We start from the raw sequence: 26108 nt of genomic DNA on the forward strand, positions 1-26108 counted from the left end.
AACATAATATTACTAATGCAAGAAACTTAGGGCCACAATAACGCATATTTCATCAACCAACATTATTCATAACTTTTTCTTCAATAATAAAACGGATTGCTAAAGAAAAAATACTAGGGGAGAGTTCGGTATATTGTACCGCCGGGTAAATTGTACCACCCTCATATTTCGTAAAGTATTTATTGAATGTCTGTAACTGCAACACTCAGCGATACACAACTAAAAACAATTAATATCGGCCATGTGGTTTTTGCCGTGACAACAAACACGTGTGTTTTATTTTGAAAAGTATTTTTTCATTGTTTTCAAGTAACTTTTGACAATACATGTTTAGATTGTAATTTTGTTAAATTTAATCACAGGGTGTTTCTAATATATTATTTAGAAGCGTAAATTAGTGTGGATTACAATTATTTGAAACATTTTTCGGTATTTATAAGCTATATTTTTTACCGATTTTTTAAAAGCACTATCACCTAGTCGGCTAAATTGTACCACATCAAGTTGTATGGAACTTTACCAAAGGATTTTGAATTTTTTTTTAGTAAATCATATTTTGAAGTTATAATAGCGTAGTTATGTTTGACTAACAATAAATGAAAGCAAAAGACTGGCAAAGTAGATTAGGTACAAGTGTGCGTTACGATAATTGGAATTACAAAACTTGTACTCAAAATCGTGATAACGTGTAAAACAATATCGATTTTCTATATTATTAACTACTGTTCCTCTTCGTTTCCAAATTTGTTAAGAATGTATCGTATAATATTTTGCCATAGTTTTTTTATAGGCTTGAAATTTATTGAAATCCAATTTAGTAACCCTGTGGTACAAATTATCGAACCGGTTGGCTAAATTGGACCGAAGCTCTGAACTCGTACTTTGTTGATTTGTGCTAAATATACAACAATCATGTTAATTAATACTTATGAAATAGTAAGTTGAATAATGTATCTTTTATTATATACCATGGACATTAGCAAAAACAAAAGAAAACTATGTGTAAAATGGGATTGAAAAAAACTGGTCCAAATTAGCGGACTCTCCCTTATCATATTTATTTATGTTGAATGCAAGTGTAAAAATGCTAGTTATTTGCACGCTTAACTTCTTTTCGTAAAATAATTGGTTCGTAAAAAAGTGTTTAATAATATATCTTTACTACTGAATTGTTAGTATTTGTATAATTACGATGATAACTATACATCGTTAAGTAATTAGTAGATAATTTATTTACCGGAGTATGTTTAAAATAAATTGAACACCTATTATAATTATCGAAGTAAAATAGCGCAATTAACATCAAGTTTGGTTGATTACGTATGAGGCATACACTGACATGTTTCAATATAATAAACTAATATTTGTTTCTTGTTGTTCTTATTTTATTGCCAATGCTGGACGCTCGTGTTGCCAGTGGAAAAAATGGCGACGATTTCTGTATTTCATTATTTATCACTGCAGATTTGAAAGTGAGCAATAGAGAACTTTAGTTATACTTAGCTATTTTTTTCGTTAAGTTTTTGATGTAGGTACTTGTCTATGATTTGCATCAACTACCATCAATACATGGTGAGTACTACTTATTGTAGAGTATGTAACTGTTGGTCATACTCTCTCAACTAAGGCTAAGTTGCACCACCTATCTTTGACCGTAACTTTAACGATAACCGGTGTCTTTTGTATGGAGTTTGACAGATTTTTGACGTTTGTCAAAGTTAATGTAAGATGGTGCAACTCGGCATTAGAAACTCTATGTTCGATTTTTAGCTTGTGAGATAGAGTATTCGTTTTCAGATTTAGGCCCGATTCGACCAAACTTTTATCCGAGAATAACTCCTGATATAACTGGCACATTGACAGTTTCAGTATGGGAAATATGTCAAAACTGACGACTTATTTTGAGATTAATATTTACTCTTGTTTGGTCGAATCCACCCTTAAAAACTGAATTAGTTATCCGATTACACAAAAATATTAAAAATTTAGGTTGTACTACTTTTAATCTTGACGAGTGGATGTGACGATTCATACTTCCATACATACCTTGTATAATATACATCCACGCTTTCACTATACATATTGACAAAGGGCACCAATTTAACAATTTCCCACAAGGTGGACTGACGACATCATGTTACATGGAAAGCATTCGGGGAGGCCTATGTTCAGCAGTGGACGTCCTATGGCTGAGATGATGATGATAATGATGACCAATTTAACTCGATTTTTAATTAACCAATCGACCCATACGCAGTTAATACCAGTTAAATATTGACAATCATCTCAGATGACCTTACGACTTGATTAGGGTTGATAATAAATTAATTAATAACTAGAATTTTAATAAACTAATTGCTTTATTCATATTTCACTAATTAGTTTCATATATGCCCATTAATTGGTTTTATAATACTTGTATGTATTATAAACACGTATGACGAATTTAAATATTGGCAGATCAATCAACATAATTAATTATCTGTTACTAATGTTATTAATGAGATATGATTTCTGATTAGAAGTTTGTTCTTATGAATAAATTAATGTTTCCCATTTAAAATTTTACAGACGAAAAGCTTATTCTAAATCAATTCATGTAGTACAAGTGCACTAGAAAGGGCCTAAGAAAATACTGAATAAATAAGTATTTGATTTTGATGATTTTCGCCCGTATTCACAAACGACGCTTGCTTAAGTGAAGTAGCAAATCGAACGCACAGCGTTGAATAGAGCTTTGTGATTGGTTCGTGTGTCACCCTGTGCGTCCACGCGCACTGTGAGACCTCATAGTAATGTTTGTGAATACGGGCGTAAGTCTCTCTCTACTCAAAGGTTATGTGTTCAATTTCTAGATGGAATCAAATAGGTTTTGTAAGAGGGGAACCTAACCTACAGAGAGAAATGACCAAAACCAATTTTATAGGGCTTTATCTCGTGTTTATTGCCAATAAACCTATGACTAAATTACACAATTAAAGCAGACAACCTCTCAAGTTACTAAGCTAATATGAAAATAAGTAAAGTTAGGATCGGCATGTACATATGAACAATACTTAATAATAAGCAATACTAATTGCATTGACTAATCAATCTTATGGCAAAGCATGATTATAGTGTTCAAATCAAAATTGAGGATCGGTATGTACATATGGCCAATACTTAATGATAAACAATACTAATTGCATTGACTAATTAATCTTATGGCAAAGCGTAATTTTAACATTAGAAGCAAAAATGAGGATCGGTATATGCATTTGAGCCGGATCCAATAGCAAGCTATACAATTGTATTTACTTAATAAACTTTATAACTAAAGCGTGAGCAATTCAATTAGAACACAAAACAAGGATCGGTATATGCATTTGATCTAAACTTAATTACTAACTAAACAATTGCGTCTAATTACTAAAGTTCATTACAAAAGCATGTGCAAAGCATAAAGCAAGGATTGGTATATGAATCAGGGCCACACTTTATAGGTAACTAAACAATTACGTTTAATCAATAAAGCTTATATCAAAAGTATGAGTAAACTAATTAAAGCGGAAATCTAGGATCGGCGTATGCATTAGGGCCATATTTAGTACAATAGCATTTTCTTAATAATTTTATAGCAAGAAGCGTGAAAAATAATAAAGTCATAAAGACAGGATCGGATTGTGCATTTGAGCTAAGCATGAATGTAAACAATGTGCAGAATTCTAATTAATAGCAAAGCGTGAAATATCATTATCTAAGCTAATGCGAGGCAACAATTAATTAGTTCATGTAAATCTAGCTATAAGCACGGGAGGCGTGCATGTGACGTCACAACGCGAGAGTCCGGTCAGTTCCGTGTTACGTAAGCAGACCGTATTCTCGCGGTGCGTGTGTGCGTTCACTTCGGGCGTATCGTGTTCCGTGGTACGGAAGCGCGGCGCGTCGCGAAATGAACTGGCCGCTGGGCTGGCTCGTCCGCCTTATATACCCGTTGCGGCGAGCGGGGTCTCGGGGCAGGGCAGTAAACCGGCTGCGCGCGCGCGTAGACCTCGCTGTGACGTAGTGGCCGGCTCGGCGCTGGTCGCTCGAAGTAAACAAAGGGGCGCGTCGTGTTACAGTTTCCAGTTTGTTTTCTGAAACAATGGGATTTTGCTTAGGAGAGCACCAGTCAAGACGTCATGACAGACGTCGACGGAGATAAAGTTTGACATCAGATATTTATCCCATATCTAGTAGTTTAAAGTAATAAAACTTAGTTTCCCATGAATGAATAAATGTGCACTGTGCAGTCAATGTTAGAACTAGGAAGGAACTCGCGGGTTTTAACAAGCAAACTGAAGCAAATCTCCAAATGACGAATAAAATACATAATACAAATTCAGAACGGATTTACAGCACGTATAACGGTCGTTACGGCGGGACAGCGTTTAGCCGACTGCTCCGGAGTGAGTCATTACAGCACCTTTATTGCCCTCTAACTCCCTCAGCCCTCTGATCGCGTTAATGCCCGAAAAACTGACCTTCCGCCCCCAAACGACCCGCCAGGGACCGGTTAAGTAGGCAACTATCCTCCACTCAAGGAGTTACAACTCATTAAAACAGTGGTGCGAAACGCCAAAACTCCAGCACAAAAACTTAACAACCAACAAACCAAAATTGACACCAATCATACCTCTGAGACAATAATGACACTGACATCTGTCAGAACGAATCACGCCTCTCAGTTTCGTGGATTAATAAATCAAACATGGACGCCGGTTAGTGACAAAACTCACATCAGAAATTACAGGTCACAAATCGTCACACACCACGGCCATAAATCAACTGGAATTCTTTGTGTTATAAAAAAGAAACTAAGCAAATACCCCGGGCCGGCCGACGTCTACCTGCCCTCGTATCTTTTGAATACTTTTCTTGTATTAAAATAAAATTTTTGAAGGCACGGATTTCGGGACAAAAAACGCACGAAAAACGCTCCTTTCATTTGTTCGCTCTTTCTCCCGCGCGTGTGCGCCGTCTCCCTCTAATGGGGATGATGCCCTGCTAGCCAAAACTGAAGTGTCATTTAGAAATATTTGGCTCAGATTATAAACGTTCGGCTTTAGTTTTCGACTCGCATTTGTCTGAAAATAGAGACGTTTTAATTTAAGCGCGTTTTGTTTAGTAACGCAACAGACGCGGGCGGGCAACGCGTAGTTTGCATATTCGGGGGCACAAAAATAAACAGAGTAACGTTTACAAATTCCTGTTAGTTATGAATAATTTTCGATCATTTACATAATATTTATGGCGGGGACGAGTCGAACAGTGCAAACAAAGGTCCGTCCCACGTCCAAGTTCTTTTAATTCCAGCATAGAGCCCAAACAAAAGTTAAACAACCAAACCTCATTTTATAGACCTTCGTTTATGGCCACAATATTCAGTAGGAGCCATTTTGTTAAGAATATTTATGGCATTTTTTGTGGGCTCAATGAGAAATGACTGATATTTGACGTTTACAAGTATACCATAAAGACATTTGTTCATTACGTCGCTTTATGGGAGGCAGTAAACTGAGAGGGAATAATATTCGCACGCCGTGTGTCAAACAGGTGATTAGGTCGCCTGCCCGCCCGCTCGCCCGCTCGCCCGCTAAGACGCGCACGCGTCCGCTATAAATAAAAATTTCGTAAGAGGAATGCACCGTATTAATACACTATAATTTTAAAATTCGAACTACTTCAGTAGCGACTCCACCGGCCAGCTTTAGATTTAAAAACTCGAAAAAAAAATCACCTGCGCTCGACCGCGCGCATAAAAAGTTATTAAATAGGAGGCGACTTAACTAAATTACAAAACTCGATCTCCCCGCATTATAGAATAATTTACCATTAAAGGCTATTGCGGCGCGCGTGCGATTCTAAATCATATGTTTAAGTTTGACAAGCGTCAAAATGGCTCGAAAAGGTTGATTTATTAAAACTCTGACGAGATCGATCGGCCTGCATCTTAGGTAGCCTCTCGGTGCTTTATTTTATCTTATAAATAGATTTTTTATTACAAATTACAGGGTACCACGTTTGGTAGCGATTTTGAGGCCGTCGCTTGTCCGCTACTTGTAGTAATAACCGCCGTTTAGGGAGTTATTTTATTATGCGCTTTAATTTGTGGCTAATAGGGTTTAATATCCGTAAATGCGCGTGAACATAATTTGGTCGTCATGGGACCTCGGTAATGATGAGTTTCGTAGCTTTTTTCGACGCCAGATTTAAGGTTACAAACAATATTAAATTCACAGTCCGGGAAATAGTCCCCGCAGACAGGGCCCAGTCAATCGATCGCTTATCTGCTGATCAGGAATCAGTTTGTGGCGTCATCGTCTCCACACGGCAGGGGACGACAAAAGCCCTACATGAAGGCATTTATTCAATTACACAAACAATACAGTATTTCGCCTGAAAGTGCACAATGGGCGAACAATAAAGGCCCAGGTAAACGCTGTGAATAGAGAAAACGACGATTGTCGTTGGACAAAGATTTTTGGGACGAGTCAAAAGTTATACTGCACGGTTTGTTTATTTTTACGAGACATTCAGGACTTACGGAAATAAAAACTCTTTTATCCGAGCCCTTTGGGTTGAATTGATAGTGCAGTAACGGGCCATCGCCGCAAAAACTGGATGCCATAACTGGGATTCATATTAAGTTTGAGTCCGCATCGACACCTAACTTCGGGCCGCGGTTTTTGTCGCGCTGTCGAACGTTATGGCGGCATTAAGCGTGCCAAAGGCATACTGAATTAATTGCTCGGTAATTTACTGTGAAATATTTATGATCCGCAGAACGGGAACAGAGCGATGTTTTCAAATATAGAGTGATAATGTGCCTAAATAAAGTTGCCAGCGGAGCGTGCGCTCGTAACTCGCTTTGAATTGGCGTTTTATCATGCAGCGCCATTGAAGGCTTGAGAACCTTACAAGAATTGGTAGTTTCCAGGCGGCTGATGTCGGCCGATCGCATATCTTATTAGCATTTAATTCGTGGTGTCCAAAAGTGGGGGCTCCACGGGTCGGTGCCCCCCCAAATGAGGGACTTCCGTGCCTCAGGGCGGAGGGGCGGCGGCTTCGGCGTGGCTGCTGTCCACGACAGGATTGGTCAGTCTCCACGAGGGTGGCAGGCTCAGACCATCCAATCCCTCAACTCATTACCTCAGAATAAACATCCGATCGTTGACCCGCTAATACGAAATTTATTCATAGCCCACGCTTTAACATAATTGCCAGAAAAAACGAAATCACAACGCCTTGTTAGAAACGATAACAATCGTAGACATTTAAATAATTATATTTTGGTCGTAAAAGAAGTAGCTGTCTATCGCGATCGTACAGTAGCAGTTTGTTAATTTTATATTTTTCGAAAGTGAAATTCTCCGTTAATGAATTAAAAAAAAATACTTTCCTATTTGTATTTTACAAGATAAAAAATAGTAGCGTAAGGTTCTTAAAATAGAACAAAATTAGGCCCATAAAGCATTGATAACTCAATGCCATAAAGTAAAGTGTCCTGCCCACTGTGCATCGAGTTACACCGCCGATACAAAACAATCGTTGCATCAAATGATCGCCGGTGTAATGCCCATTACGAAGTGGGCGGGATGGACTCCAGCGCCCTCCGATTCCATTTTTATGTGCCAGTGTAGGCTGTCATTAGGCTCTACACAGACTACTGCATATCTTAACGGCGTTCGTTTATTTTGAAGTAGGCATTAACTTAATTAAAATCCAATAAAGTCAATAAAAATTCTCATAAATAAGGCTATCCAGAAGAACTTCTTAGGCTGAGTTGCACCATCCTATTTTAATCGTAACTTTAACAATAACCGGTGTTTTCTGTACGTAGTTTGACAGATTTCGGACATTTCTCAAAGTTAAAGTAAGGTGGTGCAACTCAGCCTTAAAGTTTCACACGCCCTTGATACTATGTCATTAATATCTTTTAAACGTCATGTTAAATTTTAACTCGCAACTTTAAAACTAATCTTACTCAAAAACAGTTTATTGTTTATAAACCTGATTTTATTGACATAAACCTTCCTGACGTATGACATGACAGATCTCAAAGCTGTAATAAAAGGCTGTCAGTAAAAGTGATAATTTATTACGATGCAGCGGGTAATTATTTTTGACGTTCGTAAATAGCAATTATGATCAAAATTGAAAAAAAGTCATTAATAAATCATTTATTGAGTGAGCACTGAGTTGTGTACTATATGCATTACGTTATTTTGTACTTGGTGTATTTATATTATACATTGGTTTTGGTTTTTCGACCGTCTGTGGAGTCTTCCAGTGACTTGGCCCACTTTTAGCTTGGTTGCTGGTAGTTAATTTTAATTAATATGTTTTCTTCCAGCTACCGGGCCCACTAAGATTCTGAAGTAGATTTTTGTTGATTTGGTGTTTAATTTACTAATAAAACATTGAAGGTGCGACTTGGCCCGTGGTGGGTAATGCTAAAAATGGTCCAAGTCACTGGAAGACTCGTCTGTGCACAGCCTTATTTGCCCTATACACCGTGTAGGCAGTCACAATCATTATTTTGACCGGTGTTTTTATAACCTCGCCCAGTGGGCCACTAATACAACAACTTTGTACAAGTCGCTAGCCAAAACATTAGTAAAATTGGAACTCCGACATGATTTATACACGAAGTTGGAATAGACGAAGTTTGTTCCCATATTTGGAGTTGGGTTTTTTGTAACGAGGATTTACGTTATTCAAAATGCAATGGTTTTGTTGCTTCTGGTTTTTTGCAAGCTAATTTCGTAGCTGTGACTTATCTGTATTAATAGGTATATAATTAACTCAGTCAGTGCCTGAGGCATGGGAACGGCACGGGAGGGGTAACATTGACATATTATGACATGACCGAGCATACAAATCTGAAGTCTCACTGACGTTTGACCGTCACACACAAAACTCCCTCCCATGACGCTCCCATACTTTAAAGCGTAGTATAGTTCCAAAATACTGAACTGTCCTATCAATGACATTAAAACAGTGGGGCGCCACCGTCAATACCGGATCGCTGGTTCCGATTTTTGCCATGTTGGAAACCATATAGTTGAACGATGGTAGCGCCCCCCTGTCATTGAGTTTGGTGGGACAGTTCAGCGTGGGTCATCTATAACTCCACTTGTGACAAAACTATGTGTCACCTTGACAGGTTGACAAATGACAGATTTAATTCAATCCGCAACATTAGATTTGCGTCATTGCACGGTATCTCTTAAACTGCCTATGAATAAATTAGAAATTAAAACGAAAGTTTTCTATCCTGCTCTAAAACTGCTCTTTTACCTAAACGTCAATTATTCTTTAATCAACGTCGTAGGACATTTATGGCTTCGAGATATTAATCGAATCCATACATTTTAATGCATTCATACCGTGAAGGACTAATTTAAGTTTTATTATAACCCAATAAAGTTGTTATTAGCGTGAAGATGCATATTGTAGTGCATTAAAAACGTTTTCTTACTGATGTACGGCAGCGATGGTATTTAACGAAATCAGCTGATGACCTTACACTGGGGAAAAATAAATGTATCTAATATCGTAAGTATGACGTAAAAAACCGTTAAAATACAGATAGCGAACGCCGACGGCGGTATTTTTATTTCGATATTTAAAATAATGTAAACGGTATGTGTTATAATTAGTAATTTTATCATCGATATTCGTGATCGAAATAATTATAGAGTATTACATTAGACATTTTAAATTACCATAAAACTAAATGCCATTAGACGTTTTAAAAAAAAATAATGCCACCGGTTTAATCGGAAAGAAAAGAACAAAAGTTTTGGCGCCAAATGTGTGTTCTTTTTGGACTCACAAGTAGTAATTCGCGCCACTAGCCATTGTCTCTTAATAGCGGGCTTGTTTTTGTCAAATTAATTTGTTTGCACTCGCTGCAGTCATAACTCATCTCTAACTGACTGCAGAAAGAAGATTAGGGCAGCCGCAGACGAGGCAACTTTGACAGTAGCTAAAGTTGCCTATTTAGTCTGAGTTGCACCACCTAACTTTGACCGTAACTTTAACGATAACGGGTATTTTTCGTATGGAGTTTGACAGGTTTTTGACGTTTCTCAAAGTTAAAGAAAGATCGTGCAACCCAGCCTAAAAGTTTTCGCTGAACTTTAGCTAACTATTTTCTCTAAAAAATTTGCTACACAGTATAAAAAAGGTAATTTTAAGTTGACATTTCTCTATGAATCATGAATTGGTTTAATTTTAACCTAATTAAAAATATCAAGTCTCGCTTGACCGAGCATCTTGTAAGACATTAAACACGATAATTATAATTACTGATATGTACTTTGAAATTTGATTTTAATCTCAATGACTTGACGACAAGCGTATTATTATTTTTATTAGTATTTTTAATCAAGCTTACATTGATTATCATCTATCAATTAGGAGTCAAGCTATAAAAATCTGAGTGACCAGAATCAAAAAATATTCTTGCGAACTAATCTTACCTATAAATGCGTATTACATATCTAGACGGCAGCTCATCAGACTTTACATTTTTGTAGCAAAATGTCTCCTAATACAACTACTTAAGAAATCATAGCTTATTTAGCTTGACGTGCCGTTATTTGTACGCGACTTGCTTATAGATGTGTATTTATGTAGAGACGGCAGACTATACACTTTTGTCGCAAAATGGTTCCTATTAAAATAACACAAGGGGCTACAGTATTAAGCTCGACCTGCCGTTGTCTGTGGACGACCTGCGTCTGCGCACAGCCTAACGCGTCGTCTCTTGATGGACGGCGTTAGATTTTTATCTCATCTAAAAGATTTTTACGACCTTTTTTCTACATCTTTGATAGTGGCCGGATTAAATGAGCAGCAACGAGCATACAGCTTGGCTGACTGCTCAGTAATTAGTTATCATAATACTGACCTGCCGGAGTTTACAAATATAAATTTAAAAAAAATGCCTTGAACTGCATTGAAATTCAGTCAATAGTTCAAAGCTTTTTAAGTTGGCCAATCATCATAAAGGTAGCAGAAAGGCGCTGGACGCAGGCCGCTACTAACCGATCAACGTAGAAAACGTTGGGGGAGGCCTATGTTCAGCAGTGGACGTCCTTTGGCTGAAATGATGATGATGAAGTTGGTCAATACTGTATACTCTACAAATATTGCTCTATTTTCATTTATATTCGTCAGTTATCTCAGATTATTAATCCCCCAAGCTCTGATTGCATCATCTGAAATGGTTAACTATACAACACATGAACCAATAGAGGTCAAATCGAAAAGATAAGTAACTGTAACAGAAGGTCCATTTGCATAAAGCGTTCAAAAGTCACTACCTACACTAATCTGGCTCGCATCTAGCGGATCCATCATCGTACACCCGACTCTACATTGTTCTGCGCTCATATTTCTACAGCGATCCCACTGTCAGATACACGTAATTAACAATATCTAAAATGGAACAAGCTGAAACTAAGTAATGAATGCTTCTAGTGTCAATATACCGGTTGTAAAAATAAAAAATCCGAACCCAGCGGGTAGTACGCATGATACTATCGCAATTCCGGTCAAGTTTAAATGTCGAAAAAAATCGTTTCTCAAGTCAGGCCAAAGAGTAACGAACAGAAGCTACAAATGGTTTAAAAGATTTTATGGATAAGATACCGATTGTTTATGCTGATATTATGCCTATTTTTGTTCATAATGGAAACTTTGCTGTCAACATAAATGTAGAGCGTCACATTGTGCTGACTATAATTTATAACACGTACGAAAACTTTATAACTATGCTAATTTATTGTAATGAGGATATCGGTGTGTTAATTATAATTAATCCTTGTGAAAAAAGGGAAAGTAACGAAACATAAACAGAAATATTGTTTTAATTATTTCTGTAAATACAAATGAATGTTATTTTTAATGCATTTAAATAAGGTGTTATGAGCAGTTAATTGAACATTAACGAAATCGTTCGCAAAAAGCGAGTCTGCGATGGATAGTCTGTGACAGCGCGCGCGCAACCAACCGAGCGAGCATTTTATTAACGCGTACAGTCAGGTGCCAAATAATGCACACCGTTTTGTATCTTATCCCAGCGGGATAAGGATCAAATAAATTGTACTTTTTTAACACCAGAATGTTTCAACCGTCATTAATCCGGCCGCTACTCTCGTCATTATATTCAAAACACTATGCCTCCTACTAATTGCTCGTAACATTTATTTAACCATCTAATCGTTTCAATGTATACTAAAACGACCTCTCTTTGTTTTCAGATTCGTCAAGAAAAACCTTATTACATAGCAGACCCAGAGGTCGACTCATTAGTAAGTATCCCCCAGTTTATTACATTCCACGAAAGATAAATAAAATTCCAAGATCAGTTTAATATGCCATAAAATGGTGAACACTTTACAGTTCGCTCTCGAGCGCCCAAATAATTTACGATTTGATTAGTTAAAGAGCTGTCTAAAATTAACCACAGGTAAACGAGAAATATTTCTCGGAATAACAATATAAGGGATTAAAAAAACATATATATTGTCACTCATAAAAAGCTGAATCGTACCGTGCGCCTCCCGCGGCTAGCTCGGACAAAAAGTGAAATAATAAAAGCAACATGGCGGCCACCCACCGCCGCCGTTCGACACGGATACTTAACCGATTTTTAACAAATAAAATCTAAGGCATTACGAATCGCGGCAGTGGGCGACGCGACTCGATGTTTGACTTTGTCCAAGAATTAAATTTGTTACAACTCGACCGTTTTGACATGCATCAAAGACTTTCTGTGATTCAATTCAACTCCATCATTGATACAAACGGAGCCAATTTGTGCGCTAGCGCTGTGTTATCTCCCGGAATATGCCTGGCATTCAAGTAGGGAATGAGAGTCAAAACAGTAGCAGGAGGTGACGCCATAAACTAAGATGTCAGATTACCTGCGCTGGGCTGATAAGCGCCATTGATGCTCTCCTAAACCAACCTTCGCCAGATAAGGAGCCCAAACAACCGACGACATCCGGGCCCAAAGCAAACTTGCGTCGAAAATACGTAAATTATATGACGTTTTTGTCCCAAAGATGACATGTGGTGCCACTGCGCACGCTGCTGCAGATGTTTAACTTTAACCCCGAGCCTCCGACGCTCCAGTTGCTCGAGTAACTTATTAAATGTGACAAATCGATGATCACAGACGAAACGAGTCACATTATTAACACCGATAAATTTTTCGAATTAATTTAACATCAAAATATCCAAGTTGAGGGCTTTAATAACGCCCTGTCAACACTCACTGCAATAATGGTATTTTATATCGGTGCTTTCGTGAAAAAAACTTATAATTTTACAAGACGCAAATTACTCGTATTTAATAATAATGTATTCAAAGTCCCCCCAATCGGGTTTTCAATGAGTCTTTTGAGCGGCCACGCGAGTAATTTACTTCAATTCAATTAAAATTCCAGAATGATCTTTTGTGAAATATTCATAAGAAACTCGTAGTCGTGTGCAGCCATATGTTTTTACTTGTTACACTTAATTTCAGTTGGCTTTTTATGACAATTTTGACCTCAAGTAATGCGTGGATGGGAGATTGTCGTGTTTTTCTTCGCCGGAGGCTCCGTTGTGGCCAACTGACAGGTCTGTGCGTATTTGCCGATGCGTTATTGTGAACGGTGCATTCAACACTTGGATATCTGCAGGGTAATGGAGATTGCTCGCTTGCAATGTGTCAGCGGTTACGTCACTGGCTTTTGTGCCTCGTTTATTTCCCTGCGCTCAATTAGGCCTCTTTGTGATATCAACGTCATTTTTATCTTGAATGCTTTTTTAACATGTTGAAGTGTTGGTCCAAAAATACGCCCTTGCAGTGCGCTGTTTCTCAAGAGCGTTGAACTTGGTGTTGGACAAATATCTGTAATGTGCCCTAAGAGTATCAAATGTAAACAGCCGATGGTTTTGTGGTAACAGTGGGTATTATTGACCCGTCCCGGATTGGTTACGCGCCCGGGGTCTGTTTGCGCCCGTCGCGCGTCGCATCTGTGTTTGGATTGTCACAGCCTTTTGAGTGTTAAACTCCTCAAACAGTGTCGCTGGCAGCGGTAGTCGGCAAACAGACTGCAGTCATTAGTATCTGATAACTGCTACAGTTCCGAATGCAGTGGCTTGACAGCTAAGCTTACTGAATTGAAAAGTTATGAGACAGGTTTTAGGGTGACAGCTTAAAATCAAGGCTATCTTTGAGATGAATATCGTAATTTAGAGTTATTAGTCATTTACGAGTATGATCTAGAAAAGTAATGCTTGTCAAAAGTAATTTTGAACTATTGATTTCTTATTTGTGAAGTTGATAAGTACCTATATGATTGGCGTTATAAGAGACCTTCAGCAATAAGTTTTGAATTTCATTACAAGCTTTTGTTTACTTTTCACACTCACAGTAATGGTTAACTTTAATCTTATTTGATTCCTCATTTCCTATAAGTGCGTTTTTTTCAATTGGACTCATTCACCAAACCCAATTCACTGTTTAAACTTTATCAATGTTTTCCAAAAGGGTCCCCAGTATCCTGCTCCGTATTTGCTCAAAATTTGTCGTCAACCTATAAGAGTTTTATATCCCCTACTCAAACAGAGCCTGGTGGCAAGTGTTCCTCTTCAAACACGGGTTATCTGCTGTGTCAACGGCCTGCGCCGGCGCACCGAGTGGCGCTACTGCTTGTCACTGGAACTCCTTGGGTTTATGCTGCCCTGGTACTTTGGATTACCAATTTAGTTTTGTAATCTAAATAGGGATGTTTCCTGGGTCAAAAAGCAAGAGTTTTAATTAGTCCGTCAGTTAACTTATCAAAAAATACTCTACACGTATTTTTTCACTTTTTCAAACTAATGAAAATTTAAAGAGATAAAGCGCGCCAAAGTTCATAAGAAGAGGCCCGTGACGTCAATGCGTGCATAAAAGTGCCGCACGTTGTGACGTCGTGCGGAACTTCAACGCACCATAACTATGTAATTATTTGTTAGATTGACAAATAAAAATATAGGTGTCCAATATTTTTTGATATTAAACATGACGGATGAGATGAGATGAGAAACTAGCCTATTGTTGCAGTTTGTTTGTTCGTTTCTTTGCTTTCAAAGAAATTGTCATAAAAGATTACCGAGATTGAATTCTGTGAAGTCTTATCTCCTGGGATTTTATCATGATGCTGGTAGATTTTCGCGGTAACGTGACGTAGATCGCTGTATCTAATGACGCATCTAAGTTGTATGCCCAAAGCAAATCACTTGAAAATTACAAACGAATAATCCATCACAGAGCGTTATTAGCGGCCGCGGCACTGCCACAGTCGGCATTATTTTCGAATTTGACTTAAGATGCACTTGTAAATCATCAATCACAGCCGAAATAGGATAAGTTGGGAACGTATGCGAGCCGCGTCCCCGAGCAATCAGAAACAAATCATTGCGCTATTAAAACGGCATCAAGACGCTTTTAGATAAGTATCGATTCGAAAAAACACCCGATTAAATCTCCAAACAAAATCAAACAATGTTACCTGATAGCATCGCGTATGGAGGAATGTTACCACGCGTGATCCGCCGGCTCGAGATATCGAATGCTTCATCGTTGAGCTCATCAATCGCATTGCTGCGTCACGACGCGACTTGCGAAATATCGATACTTTATTGACCGCTCGCGCACATCCCTACGCGCAGCGGGCGCACTTTGCCCGCCTATTGTTGCTCACTTGCCTTTATCGAGTATGCAAGCCTAATATACGTGCGTATACTCATACCACCATTATGCGCCGGCCTTTCATCTAATTATATGCCTCATTAACACATACCCTTTCTTTACAGATGGTGCAAGCGATACAAGTGCTACGGTTTCACCTATTAGAATTAGAAAAAGTAAGTACAACTTTTTAAGTTATCGTTTTCAGTCGGTCGAATACATTCGGACACAACCGGTTTAGTAAATATCACATAACAGCGTCCCGATTATCGGAGGACTCGATTCGGAATCGGGATATTGATGCGCGGACCGGTCGGGCGACACCTCGCGTTCGAATTTCAAATTTCGAAAACTATTTCTGATTTGGACGCGATCAGGTGTTTCGCCGTGAATGGGGCGCGTTTGGTTTCCGAATGTTTGTTTTTGGTTTATCTCCATTTGGGAGCGGGACCGGTCCGGTTCTCGCCGCGCCATTATGCGCGGACGCTCCGCTAACGGGACTCCGGGACGACGCTTTTTGCCGTCCGCCGTCAAATCGCACAATTTGCGCGCAGTCGTATTAATTAGCGGCATAAAATTCAAATCTCCGATGTTTTTTACGAGCCGGCCGTGTCGCTCGAAGAATTAATTTAACTTGTCAATATTATGGTCACGTTTCAACGAAACTAGTTTGACTAACGTCTATATCGAGAGGAACGATCTCGAGAAACGAGATACCTTAGCTGTCTCGAAGCGGATTCCATAAAAATATCCGGGCGTCGATCGCATGTGTTAGGAACCGGTAAATTCGGTGAGTACCGGTAAAAAAAGTAGAGGGCATTACAAAAAGCGGTAACGAGATAAAGTGAAATGCGATCCCGGTGTACGAATCCCGGCCGGAGGGCGAGATAAAGGCAGTTAAAAAAGGAAAATGACGCTCCAAGTTCGAAACATCGGCCCCGGGCCGCCGTAATGATATTATTATATTATTACAATCAAACGCACGAATTCAAGACGGTTTTAATTTGTTGGCCATTGATTTATAATGGAATTACAGGCCTGGAGGCCTCGCTGGCTCTCCTTTCCCATGTAGAGTGTGCCAATTTTCTTAAAATAACATTTTTTATTGAAGATTGTGTGTTGAATACATTATTTCATCCCTTTAATGCGTATGAAGAGATTGACAATGATCAATGCAAATTGTCAAAGATTATACAAATAAGAATAGTCGTCTGACATGGAAAGAGTTTAAGCTTTGACTTTTTGCATCCATCTACCTGTCCACATATCGAAAATCGAAAAGTTTTTTTGTTCGCATCCTATACGCGTCCGTTCCTATCTTGTCTACGGTTTTTGTCGAATAAGAGCGGTTAAAAACACCGTTACTCCGATCCATTTCCGCTTCACTACACACTATTCACAGGTGATGTTTTTTCTACTTTATAATAATTAAAAATAAAAAATACCACCAGTCGAGCTCAATAAGATCTTGTTAAGTACAGTTTTTTCGCTTTTTTAATATAATTGCTGTGTTTTTAGAAAAAAGCTTCAAGGGAGTTCTTTAAAGCTATTTCTATAGCCGCTCTAAAGTAATGATCGATTTAGTGAAGGGAAGACTCGATATTATTGAACGTGTTGGTATCCTAGCCGACCGTATTTACATTAAAATACCCAATAAGGTTTTTGATTTATGCTTTTAATATTTTAAATATGGCCGGCGGGCGAACGCATTACCTCACTCCCGTATCGAAGTCCTTCGGATCGCTGCGATTGGTCGGCCAGCAGGTTTTTTATATGGTCACCGATTCCCTAATTATGGATTGGATTCCTGTGGTAATGTAGGTGCTTCATATTGAATGGCCAACTTTGTTCCTTTTTCAAAAACTGGAACATTCAAAGTGGACGGTAACTAACGTTCTGTTCGTTTTTCAAAATTCTTATTCAACGGCCAGTGGCCATGATTTAGTTTAAAGTTTCTTTTTTTATCAAATATTAAATGTGGCCAGTGACATTCTGATTCTTTATTCGATGTAATCACCAATTTTACTTTTGGAACTTAATATTTCAAGTTATTTTCATAAATGGAAGCATTCAAAATTGCGTTATTTCATCCTTTGTGTACGCAACGTCGGTAGCCATTATAAAAAGCCGTTATTAAAAAGCAACAAATCCAAAAGCTGACTCGTGTTATGTGTTTTTTTCATATTTTGTTTCTAACTCGTAAACGTTATCTGTAACAACGTGGCTAAGTGATTTACGATGTAGGTCAGATTTGTTGGTTTACGGGCCGGGGCTCGAACTTGGGACCCGCGTTTATGACGCCCGTTTTTACAACCTTTATACAACTGGAATATTGAATTAGTACGTATATTTCGTTACGCGACACGCGTTTGGAAAACTAACACTTCTAATTAAGCCTTAATTAAGAAGTGGACCGCAGAAATAGGCGGTTTTATAAATAAAATTACGGAGTTCGAGTGAGGTGAGAACCAATCGAGTTCTCATTTGAATGTGGGCTCGACCGGTTGATTTTTTATTCAAATGAAAAATAAAAAAGGGAGAGAAAGAATCCGGCCCTGTTCACCGATCAGAAATGTCGGCCAAATGTAGATACGTATAACGGATTACTAATGTTTGGCCAAAAAACGTTTCCCAAATTATCACATCGCAAACAACGTTCCGCAAATTTTCATTTGGCAAATTCTCATTTGGCAAAACAACTTATTGCAAACTTTTAATTCGCAAATGTCGTTTTTGGCATATTATTGTTTAGCAAATTATTGTTTGGCAAAGTATGTTTTGCCAAATGTTTCATTTGACAAAAATATTTCACGATAAACTATTTACAAAACAATTCGATTGGTGCATAGAATGGAATACAAATTAGCATGTGGTTATTATTTTGTTTAGTGGGTAGTTAATATACAATTTTTTCTAAATAAATTTTCATATTTCATTCTTTTTATCGAAATTTCATGATTCAGATGATTCTAGCGCTCGGCGGCCGCTGCCGCGGCACGCTTCGCTCGCCTTCGCGCATTAAGGGTCACTGTTCTAACCTAACCTAACCTACTATTTTCTACAATACCTACCTACTTTTTGCAACCATACTATTTTCTGCAATCTCTGATTTGTGGGTAACGGTGGGTACTCGTAAGTATGTAAAGTGTCAATTTGACCAAGCAAATTATTTGGGATATAATATTTGGCAAAATAAAACATTTGCTATATAAACATTTGCCAAGTAAAATTTGGCCAAATGTTAATTTGACCAAATGAATTAGTTGCGAAAAGTACAGTTGCTAAAAGTTTATTTGGGAAATGAAACTTTGGCGATAAGTTGTTTGCGAAGTGAAATTTGGCGAAAAGTAATTTGGCCAAACGGAAGGATACCACGTATAACTTATATGAATTTGCATGGTAATACTGGCTTTTAAAACTATCAAAGAAATTTACTTTTAACTCGAAGTGGATTAGTTAATGTATAATGAGGTTTAAAATATCACTTTCTTGGCAGTTCACAAGATTGATTTAATCCGTTTAGTAATGAATAAACGTTCCAATTTACGCAGCTACTCCCACGGCTAGTCTGAGTGGCGATGAGAAAAACCCTTTTAGTCGAGATTCCGACTTGCGACAGTCGCCCACGCATTGGCAACTGCCTCACTACCGACCAAAAACTTTCAAAACATTATGACCCGTATTAATAAACTGATTGCGCTATTGAAGGTTTATTACCTCTGATAATAAACATGTTTAGAGCGAGTTGTGGTCCATCAATAAATTCAATTAAATCCCCAATGGCTCTTTATTTAAAAACATGATGGAATCCAAAGTTACAACGGGCCATTATAATACTGCCAACGTGCACAAAGCACTAAAGTCTAAAACAAAAACGAAACATAAATCGAACACTGTTCGTTGTATTTTTAAATCACGACCAAACTCCAAATCCAAAAGAATGACAGCCAATCGAATAGGGAACGTCTATACGTCAACGAACCGCCATTATATCACATTTCATTCCGAGTTTAAATAAAAAGTATTCGTTCAGAAACACTCCATATCTCAATCCGTGAGTCTCTCATTCCAAATTTAAATTTCTGGAAAGAGTTTGATGTTCGGAACGATAATCGCCCCGAACCCGACTCGGAATGCCGTAATATCTCATTAAAGGCATTACATTTTAACTAAACAACGTTGTATCAAAGGGATGTTTTTCAAACGATAATAACTCTTCTTACAAGTTTTCAAGGTTTAAGTTGTCGTATCAGGATTACGCCCTTACCGATTTAGTGCGGAGACAGTTCCAAATTTGAATCCCCAAGAGTTACGATGTCAAATCTTAGCGGCTGTCACTAAAATCGAAAATAGTATCGGCGTCACAGAGGATTAGAGCGAGTTTTATTCCAGCCAGTGTGTTTACTCTGTCATTCGTGAGCTTATAAAAGCACTCTCAATCATGATCTGACATTGACAGCAATGCTCGGAAACCGCCAAGCGGTGCGTTTACGTGCTAGTGTCAATAAAATTCACAGTCGTAAATATGAATTTCAACAGTCGGTTGTAAAATTCAAATTATGATAAACAAATAGTATTCGGCGCGTGCGACCAAAAAGCTGTCGATTACGAATTAGTATCGAAGACATAATTAGCTGTCAACGGCGTTTCCGCTTCCGCTGTTCTATTTTCAAATCGGAGCGTTTTTTTTCTCTACCCTCCACCTGCCAGTTTATAACATTTCTCGGTGTAAATTCAGTCTAAAAATTTCGTTAGTCTTTTTATTGCCTTATGTTAATTTCTAAGCTAATTATGCCTATGAAAATTTATAAGGCCGACGCACAAAATTAATACAGGCCCACCGGGGGCCGTATTTTATCGGATGAAACGTAAAAAATGTGAGTTTCGTGCCGTTTTTACGATTCATTTTGAGTTTTTTGAGTGCCAGTTGTGTCCGAATGTATTCCCTTTGTTTGTGATCGGGCCCAGCCTGACAGTTAGGTGTTGTGACTCTGATTCTTTTTTATTAGTTCGTTCGTCACAAGTGTTAGGTTTCGGTTGTGAACTAAAGTGTGTTGTTAACTTAACGTTTACAATGTTAATGTGTGTTTGGATCTTTCGAGGAAATGTTGAATTTGTTAAATTGTCAATTAACGTTGTTGTAAAAAACCAAATTCACACATCAATGTTGTAAACGTTAAGTTTTCATGTTTTCAGAATATTTTTCAGGATGATTTATGTTGACATAAAGGATTTTTTCTAGAATATAATTTTCTCAGCGATTGCAATAGGTTTTCGATAACCATTTGCTTTTTAAGGTGTTTTTGTACCTAAAAACTGATGATGCAAAGGCCAGAGGAGACCGGGGTCAAACGATACTAGTCACTATCAGAATAAAAGACAATGATAATAGTAATAAAAAAAACTTAACTTTGAGCAAAATAATTAAAAGTTTTCCAGTAAGAAAAATTAGAAATCTAATATTGACTACCTTGAGTTGTATTACCAAAATAGTTTCTAGGAGTAGGTTCTTAACAGTACTAGTATCAGAAGTTAGAGCAGACACTACAACGGCTGATATGTGGCAGGTACACGAGCTGTGCGACAACTTCTGCCACCGCTACATCAGCTGCCTGAAGGGCAAGATGCCCATCGACCTGGTGATCGACGAGCGGGAGTCGGCGCGGCCGCCCGACGCCAACGGCGAGCCTCGCTCCGCGCCCGACTCGTCGCACGACGGAGCCAGCACCCCCGACGTCGTGAGTACCCCCTACACCAAAACCCATCTCATACAAAGGCGCGATCCCCAGCTTGCACCCAACTCAACCACGAGCTACCTCGTCCACCCCTGCTCTTAGTCTGGCCATTGCAAAAACGAAGTACACAAAGGGGGTGCTCGCAATTTAGTCCCAATTTCCTCCTAATGCTTTTTTGTAACGCAGCCTCGAGGGTACCCCCCTCGAGGCCGCGCCTTCCCTTACAAATCTTCGTTTTTGCAATTGGCCAACCTCTTGCACTGTTCCGATACTATTCGAACCTTAAAACCTTGACAGTGAAGGGGTACACTGGGTGCGGTGGTAGCAACCACTCTCGCATGATATTTGCGCCGATATTCGTTTGTTTTGCACCGGAATTCATGTATACGATTGAAAAATATAAAAAAAAAACATACGTATAACGTTGATTGTAATATGTGTATACTAATAACGTTAGAGTAATTTTAACTGGAGCCGCTGACAGGCAAACCCAATCCAACGCCATACTTAGCTACGCGTTCCGAGCTTAGATTAAATAAAAACTAACTAATTAGATGTATTTGAAAAAACTATTCGAAAACGAAGTATACGTAAAAATACAACTTTAACTTGCCTAAGTGAGATAATAAGGTTTACTTAAGAATTTTAAATTATTGTAATTGATTTACGGTGGTAGATGCTAGAGTGTTATTGTTTTGGCTAGTAAATAATACAACATAATATACGTACATAGTTGATATTCTGATCTATTACGTTTACTAAACGATAGAAGCACAAGAATACGGTTTAGTTAGTGAAAACAAAAATACGTATGCAAGTATACGCTAGGTGTAATGTCCACGGACTCTATAAATATATGTATGTGCGTTCCGATAGGATATAGTTGCTTCACAGATATTTAGCGGTGGCGTTGATTGTGTTCCACGATTCCCCTTTCTCCTCTTTATAACTAGATGGATAAGATAATTACGTTTATTGCTGTATTTTTGTACATTGCATGTTGTTCCCGGCAGCACACCGCCGGACGATTCCTTTCAGTTCGATTGTTTGATAATTTTAAGGATATTTTTGGGCGTTGAGACTGAATTGTTTTGTTTGTGTTATATATTATTATTTCCCATTTTGTTAAAATGAGCCATGTGTCCGCGGAGCTTCGCTACTGTCCGCGCAGGACAATATTTTATTATACTAAAATTAGTTATTTTTGTCTGTATATGAGTTTTAACAATAAAATTTGTGTAGTTGATCACTTAAGTTAGGTCTAGTGTACGTTGCGGTAGTAGTCTGGAGACTTAATTTCTTAAATCTAACTCGTAAATGTATAATAATGCTATTTGGTGTACGTCCATCCTGTATGTCAATGTGATTAATTTTATAATTTAATTTTCTGAACGGATTAAACAATAAAAATGTTCTGTTTGAAATTATCTGGTGGTTTTTTTTGGGAGAAATCACCGTAAAGTTGGTGGGGGATTTAGGGAATAACTTGGGGTTTTTATCATGTCGGCGGATTCTATAAGCCGCTGCGGCGCCCCCTGGCGGGGAACTCGGGAAATTGTTTCTTTACGGCGCCCCGCGCTCTAATCTATCGCCCGGGAGCCCCGCGACAATCTTGATATTTTATTTATATTTTATCGTCTGCCATTGACGTTTGAAGGATGTCGGGGATAAATGGCGGTTGAGAACAACTGGGGTTAGTATAATTGGCGACTTAGATGTGTTTATTTTTTAACGCCGCACGCTGAACGTTATTGACAGCTAAGAATTTCCAATTCGATTTTCACAATGTTTTTACAAGAGCTTTAAGTTCTTTCACAAATTACACAAGAACAAGTGTATTTTTAAAATTTATTGGTGTTTTGAGCAATTTATCAATGTACACCTATGTTGAATTTGTAAACATTAGTGCAAACCGATTCGAACTAATTGAAAATCTGCCCAAATTAATGAAACAATATTTCTCACGAAAACAGATTTTACAACTAAATCGGTCTTTCCATCTAAAAAGCTTGAAACATTTTAGTACAGCAAACATTGTTTTGTACTAATAGGCGATTCAATTAATAAAAATGTGCATATTTCGTTTGATACATTTTATAGCCTACCACAGCCGATGTTGCTAGTAGGTAATAAGGAAAATGTTAGAAATTGGTAACGTAGCATATGAACAACGGTATGAATAAAACATGTATGTTAGCAATAACAGAAATAAGACGTAATAAAGGGGAGGCCGGGGATTTAGGGGTCGCGATCCGTCACGCGTTCGTCACGAGCATGTGACGTGACAATGCCTGGTCGGCGGTTGTCTATGGTCTATGGGGAGGCACTTATCTCTGGTTATGACTGGTATTAATGAATGTGGAGTGATTTGTGCTAAGCCGGATGGATGGGACATGGTTGTTTTTAATGGTTGCTTAGGCTGGATGAATAGAAATTTCGATAATTGAAACTGGAAAAAAAGAAAGTTCATTCTCAAGATCTTTGGATCCAGTTACTACCATCTACCTGTAATTTTGAAACTTAGATTTGTTTTTTGTAAATATGATAAGATAGTAGCTCAAGCTAAGTTACTGTGAATCTTATGACCTTGCAATAGGTGGTATTTTACAACAAAAATCTGTAGTCTAATGTAGAGTCGGTTTTAATATAAAAGGAAAGAAAGAAGTTTCTTTAGAGATACTTACGATCGAAGAAATATGATCGATCAGTCATAGAATTGATTTTACCAAAAATTATATCTTGTCTTCATTCCTTTTTTATGCGTAGAGTGTGACTTTCTTGACCCTGTACAAGGCGAAAATTATCAAATTGTACGTAATTTTTCAATATGTTTACGTCACGCCACGCTCACGTGACGTCGTCAGACCTAAATCTCATAACAAAAGGTAGCGTTTGCGCATGTTCATTAGCGTCTGTCTGTCTGTCTGTCCGACAGCTTTATACCATAGTAAATCGTGGGCTAGACGCAGCTTAGTATAACTATAGCAAACGAGATTGTTCCATAAATCTTGTTAATTAAGTCGCTTTTAAAATACGTCCCGCGGCTGTAAAGCGATCCTAGCTTTGAGGAATAGGAGCATACTAGTGCGTAGTTGCGTACAGGCTGTCCCAAAATTATGGACATAAAAACTAAAATTGGTCATATGTATCTCATAACTTATGAAACTTTTTTATGGACATACAACTTGTTTGATGCGTCTTAGGCTTATTTTGGGACACAACTTGCAGTAATAGGGGTTTGAGAACCTTAAAATGTAATGGGAAATACTAATACATATCTGCTTGGATGGATTAAAAGCGATTTGCTTTTAATTAACGAGGTCCGATCACACGTAGGTAATTAAAAATTTGGAAAAAAGCGTATGAGGAATTCCTTTATTTATGTTACTGTAAAAGCTCGAACTACGGTTAATCTTAAGATTTAAGTGTAAGTCTTAGGATTTACCGACATGAGTTGGTAAATGTAAGTATTTCTGAAAATACGACGATTTTTTCGAGCTTTTACCATTCGAATTCAGTATATGCTAGGTTTTACCTCTGTCAGCTGGTAGATGTTGGTTTTAGGAATAAAACAATGAGTAATTCTTAATGGAGAATTATAAAACGATCGACTAAAAAATAACTTAGCGACTGATGATGGCATACTTACTGTTTTAATAACTTATTTGAGTAAGCGAAAAATTAACTTAACTAACGACGAATATTGATTAATATAATCAAATGCAGAACGAGCTTACAAAAAGTGGGTTATGTTTAATCCATTTTAGATATTAAAATTCTGTCCGTGCGACTACATTACTAAGTGAGCGACTAGAAATACAAAGAGGGCAACTTCAATATTAAGATAGATTCGATTTTTTCCAATTGAAGTAATTTCTGATGATGATGATGATGATGAGATGCGCTGAGCACGTTATGACATGTTTTGTTTTTCAACATTTACCGTGCCATTAATGTAAATCCTAAGATTTACTAACGAAATGGTGGTAAGAGTTCGAATCGCAAACCTTTTGGGACATTTACCATTAGAAATTGGTAGATCTTAGGTTTTACTGGAATATCTTAGGATTTACTGCAATTCGAGCTTTTACAGTAACATTTATAAATTAAAAATTGTACAACTTTTTAGAATTTTAATAAGCTACTTAAAACTACGCCTAAATAGAAAGAAACATGTAGATATTGCAATAAGTAAGCTACTAGTAGATCCTCAATGTTAGAACCAGCTTATGAATACAGGTCTATCCAGTGAAAGTCAGGAACTTAGCTTATTAGTATAGGCAGGCACATGCTTACCGTCGGTTCATTTGGTTAATTAGGCGGCCAATCAAACGCCAGAGATTGGCGCGAAATTGCTGATAACCGGTAATTAATGAATGGGTTATTGTTAATATATTGACCAGGCTCCATTGGTGAATTAAGTAGCCATAGAGTAGATGCCTTTAGATGTAGGTAGCTCCTAAGATGAGCTTGAGCTTAAAGGTATTGAGGAGTTGAAAATGAAAAGAAACGGTTTGGATATGGTGGGGAGTGTAAGCCAAATCTTAATCTTACTTTTGACTCTGGTAAATAGAGTTCATATTCCTGTAGTGGAAACTAATTGATTTGATGATGAT

General features: G+C 37.9%; 1 protein-coding gene across 1 annotated transcript in view; it reads left to right on the forward strand.

Moving 5' to 3' along the window:
• Positions 1-22804, forward strand: part of LOC114366252 (Meis homeobox homothorax) — a 78581-nt gene extending 55777 nt beyond the window's left edge. Inside the window, exons 4-6 of the mRNA XM_028323068.1 lie at positions 12294-12344; positions 15883-15933; positions 21325-22804. Coding sequence (XP_028178869.1) covers positions 12294-12344; positions 15883-15933; positions 21325-21594 — 372 coding nt within the window. The 3' untranslated portion in view covers positions 21595-22804. The remainder of the gene's footprint in view (positions 1-12293; positions 12345-15882; positions 15934-21324) is intronic.
• The last annotated feature ends 3304 nt before the right edge of the window (positions 22805-26108 follow it).

The sequence above is a fragment of the Ostrinia furnacalis genome, unplaced genomic scaffold (assembly GCF_004193835.3).
Source record: "Ostrinia furnacalis isolate ACB-3 unplaced genomic scaffold, ASM419383v2 OfSCF0606, whole genome shotgun sequence".
NCBI classification, from domain to species: Eukaryota; Metazoa; Arthropoda; class Insecta; order Lepidoptera; family Crambidae; genus Ostrinia; species Ostrinia furnacalis.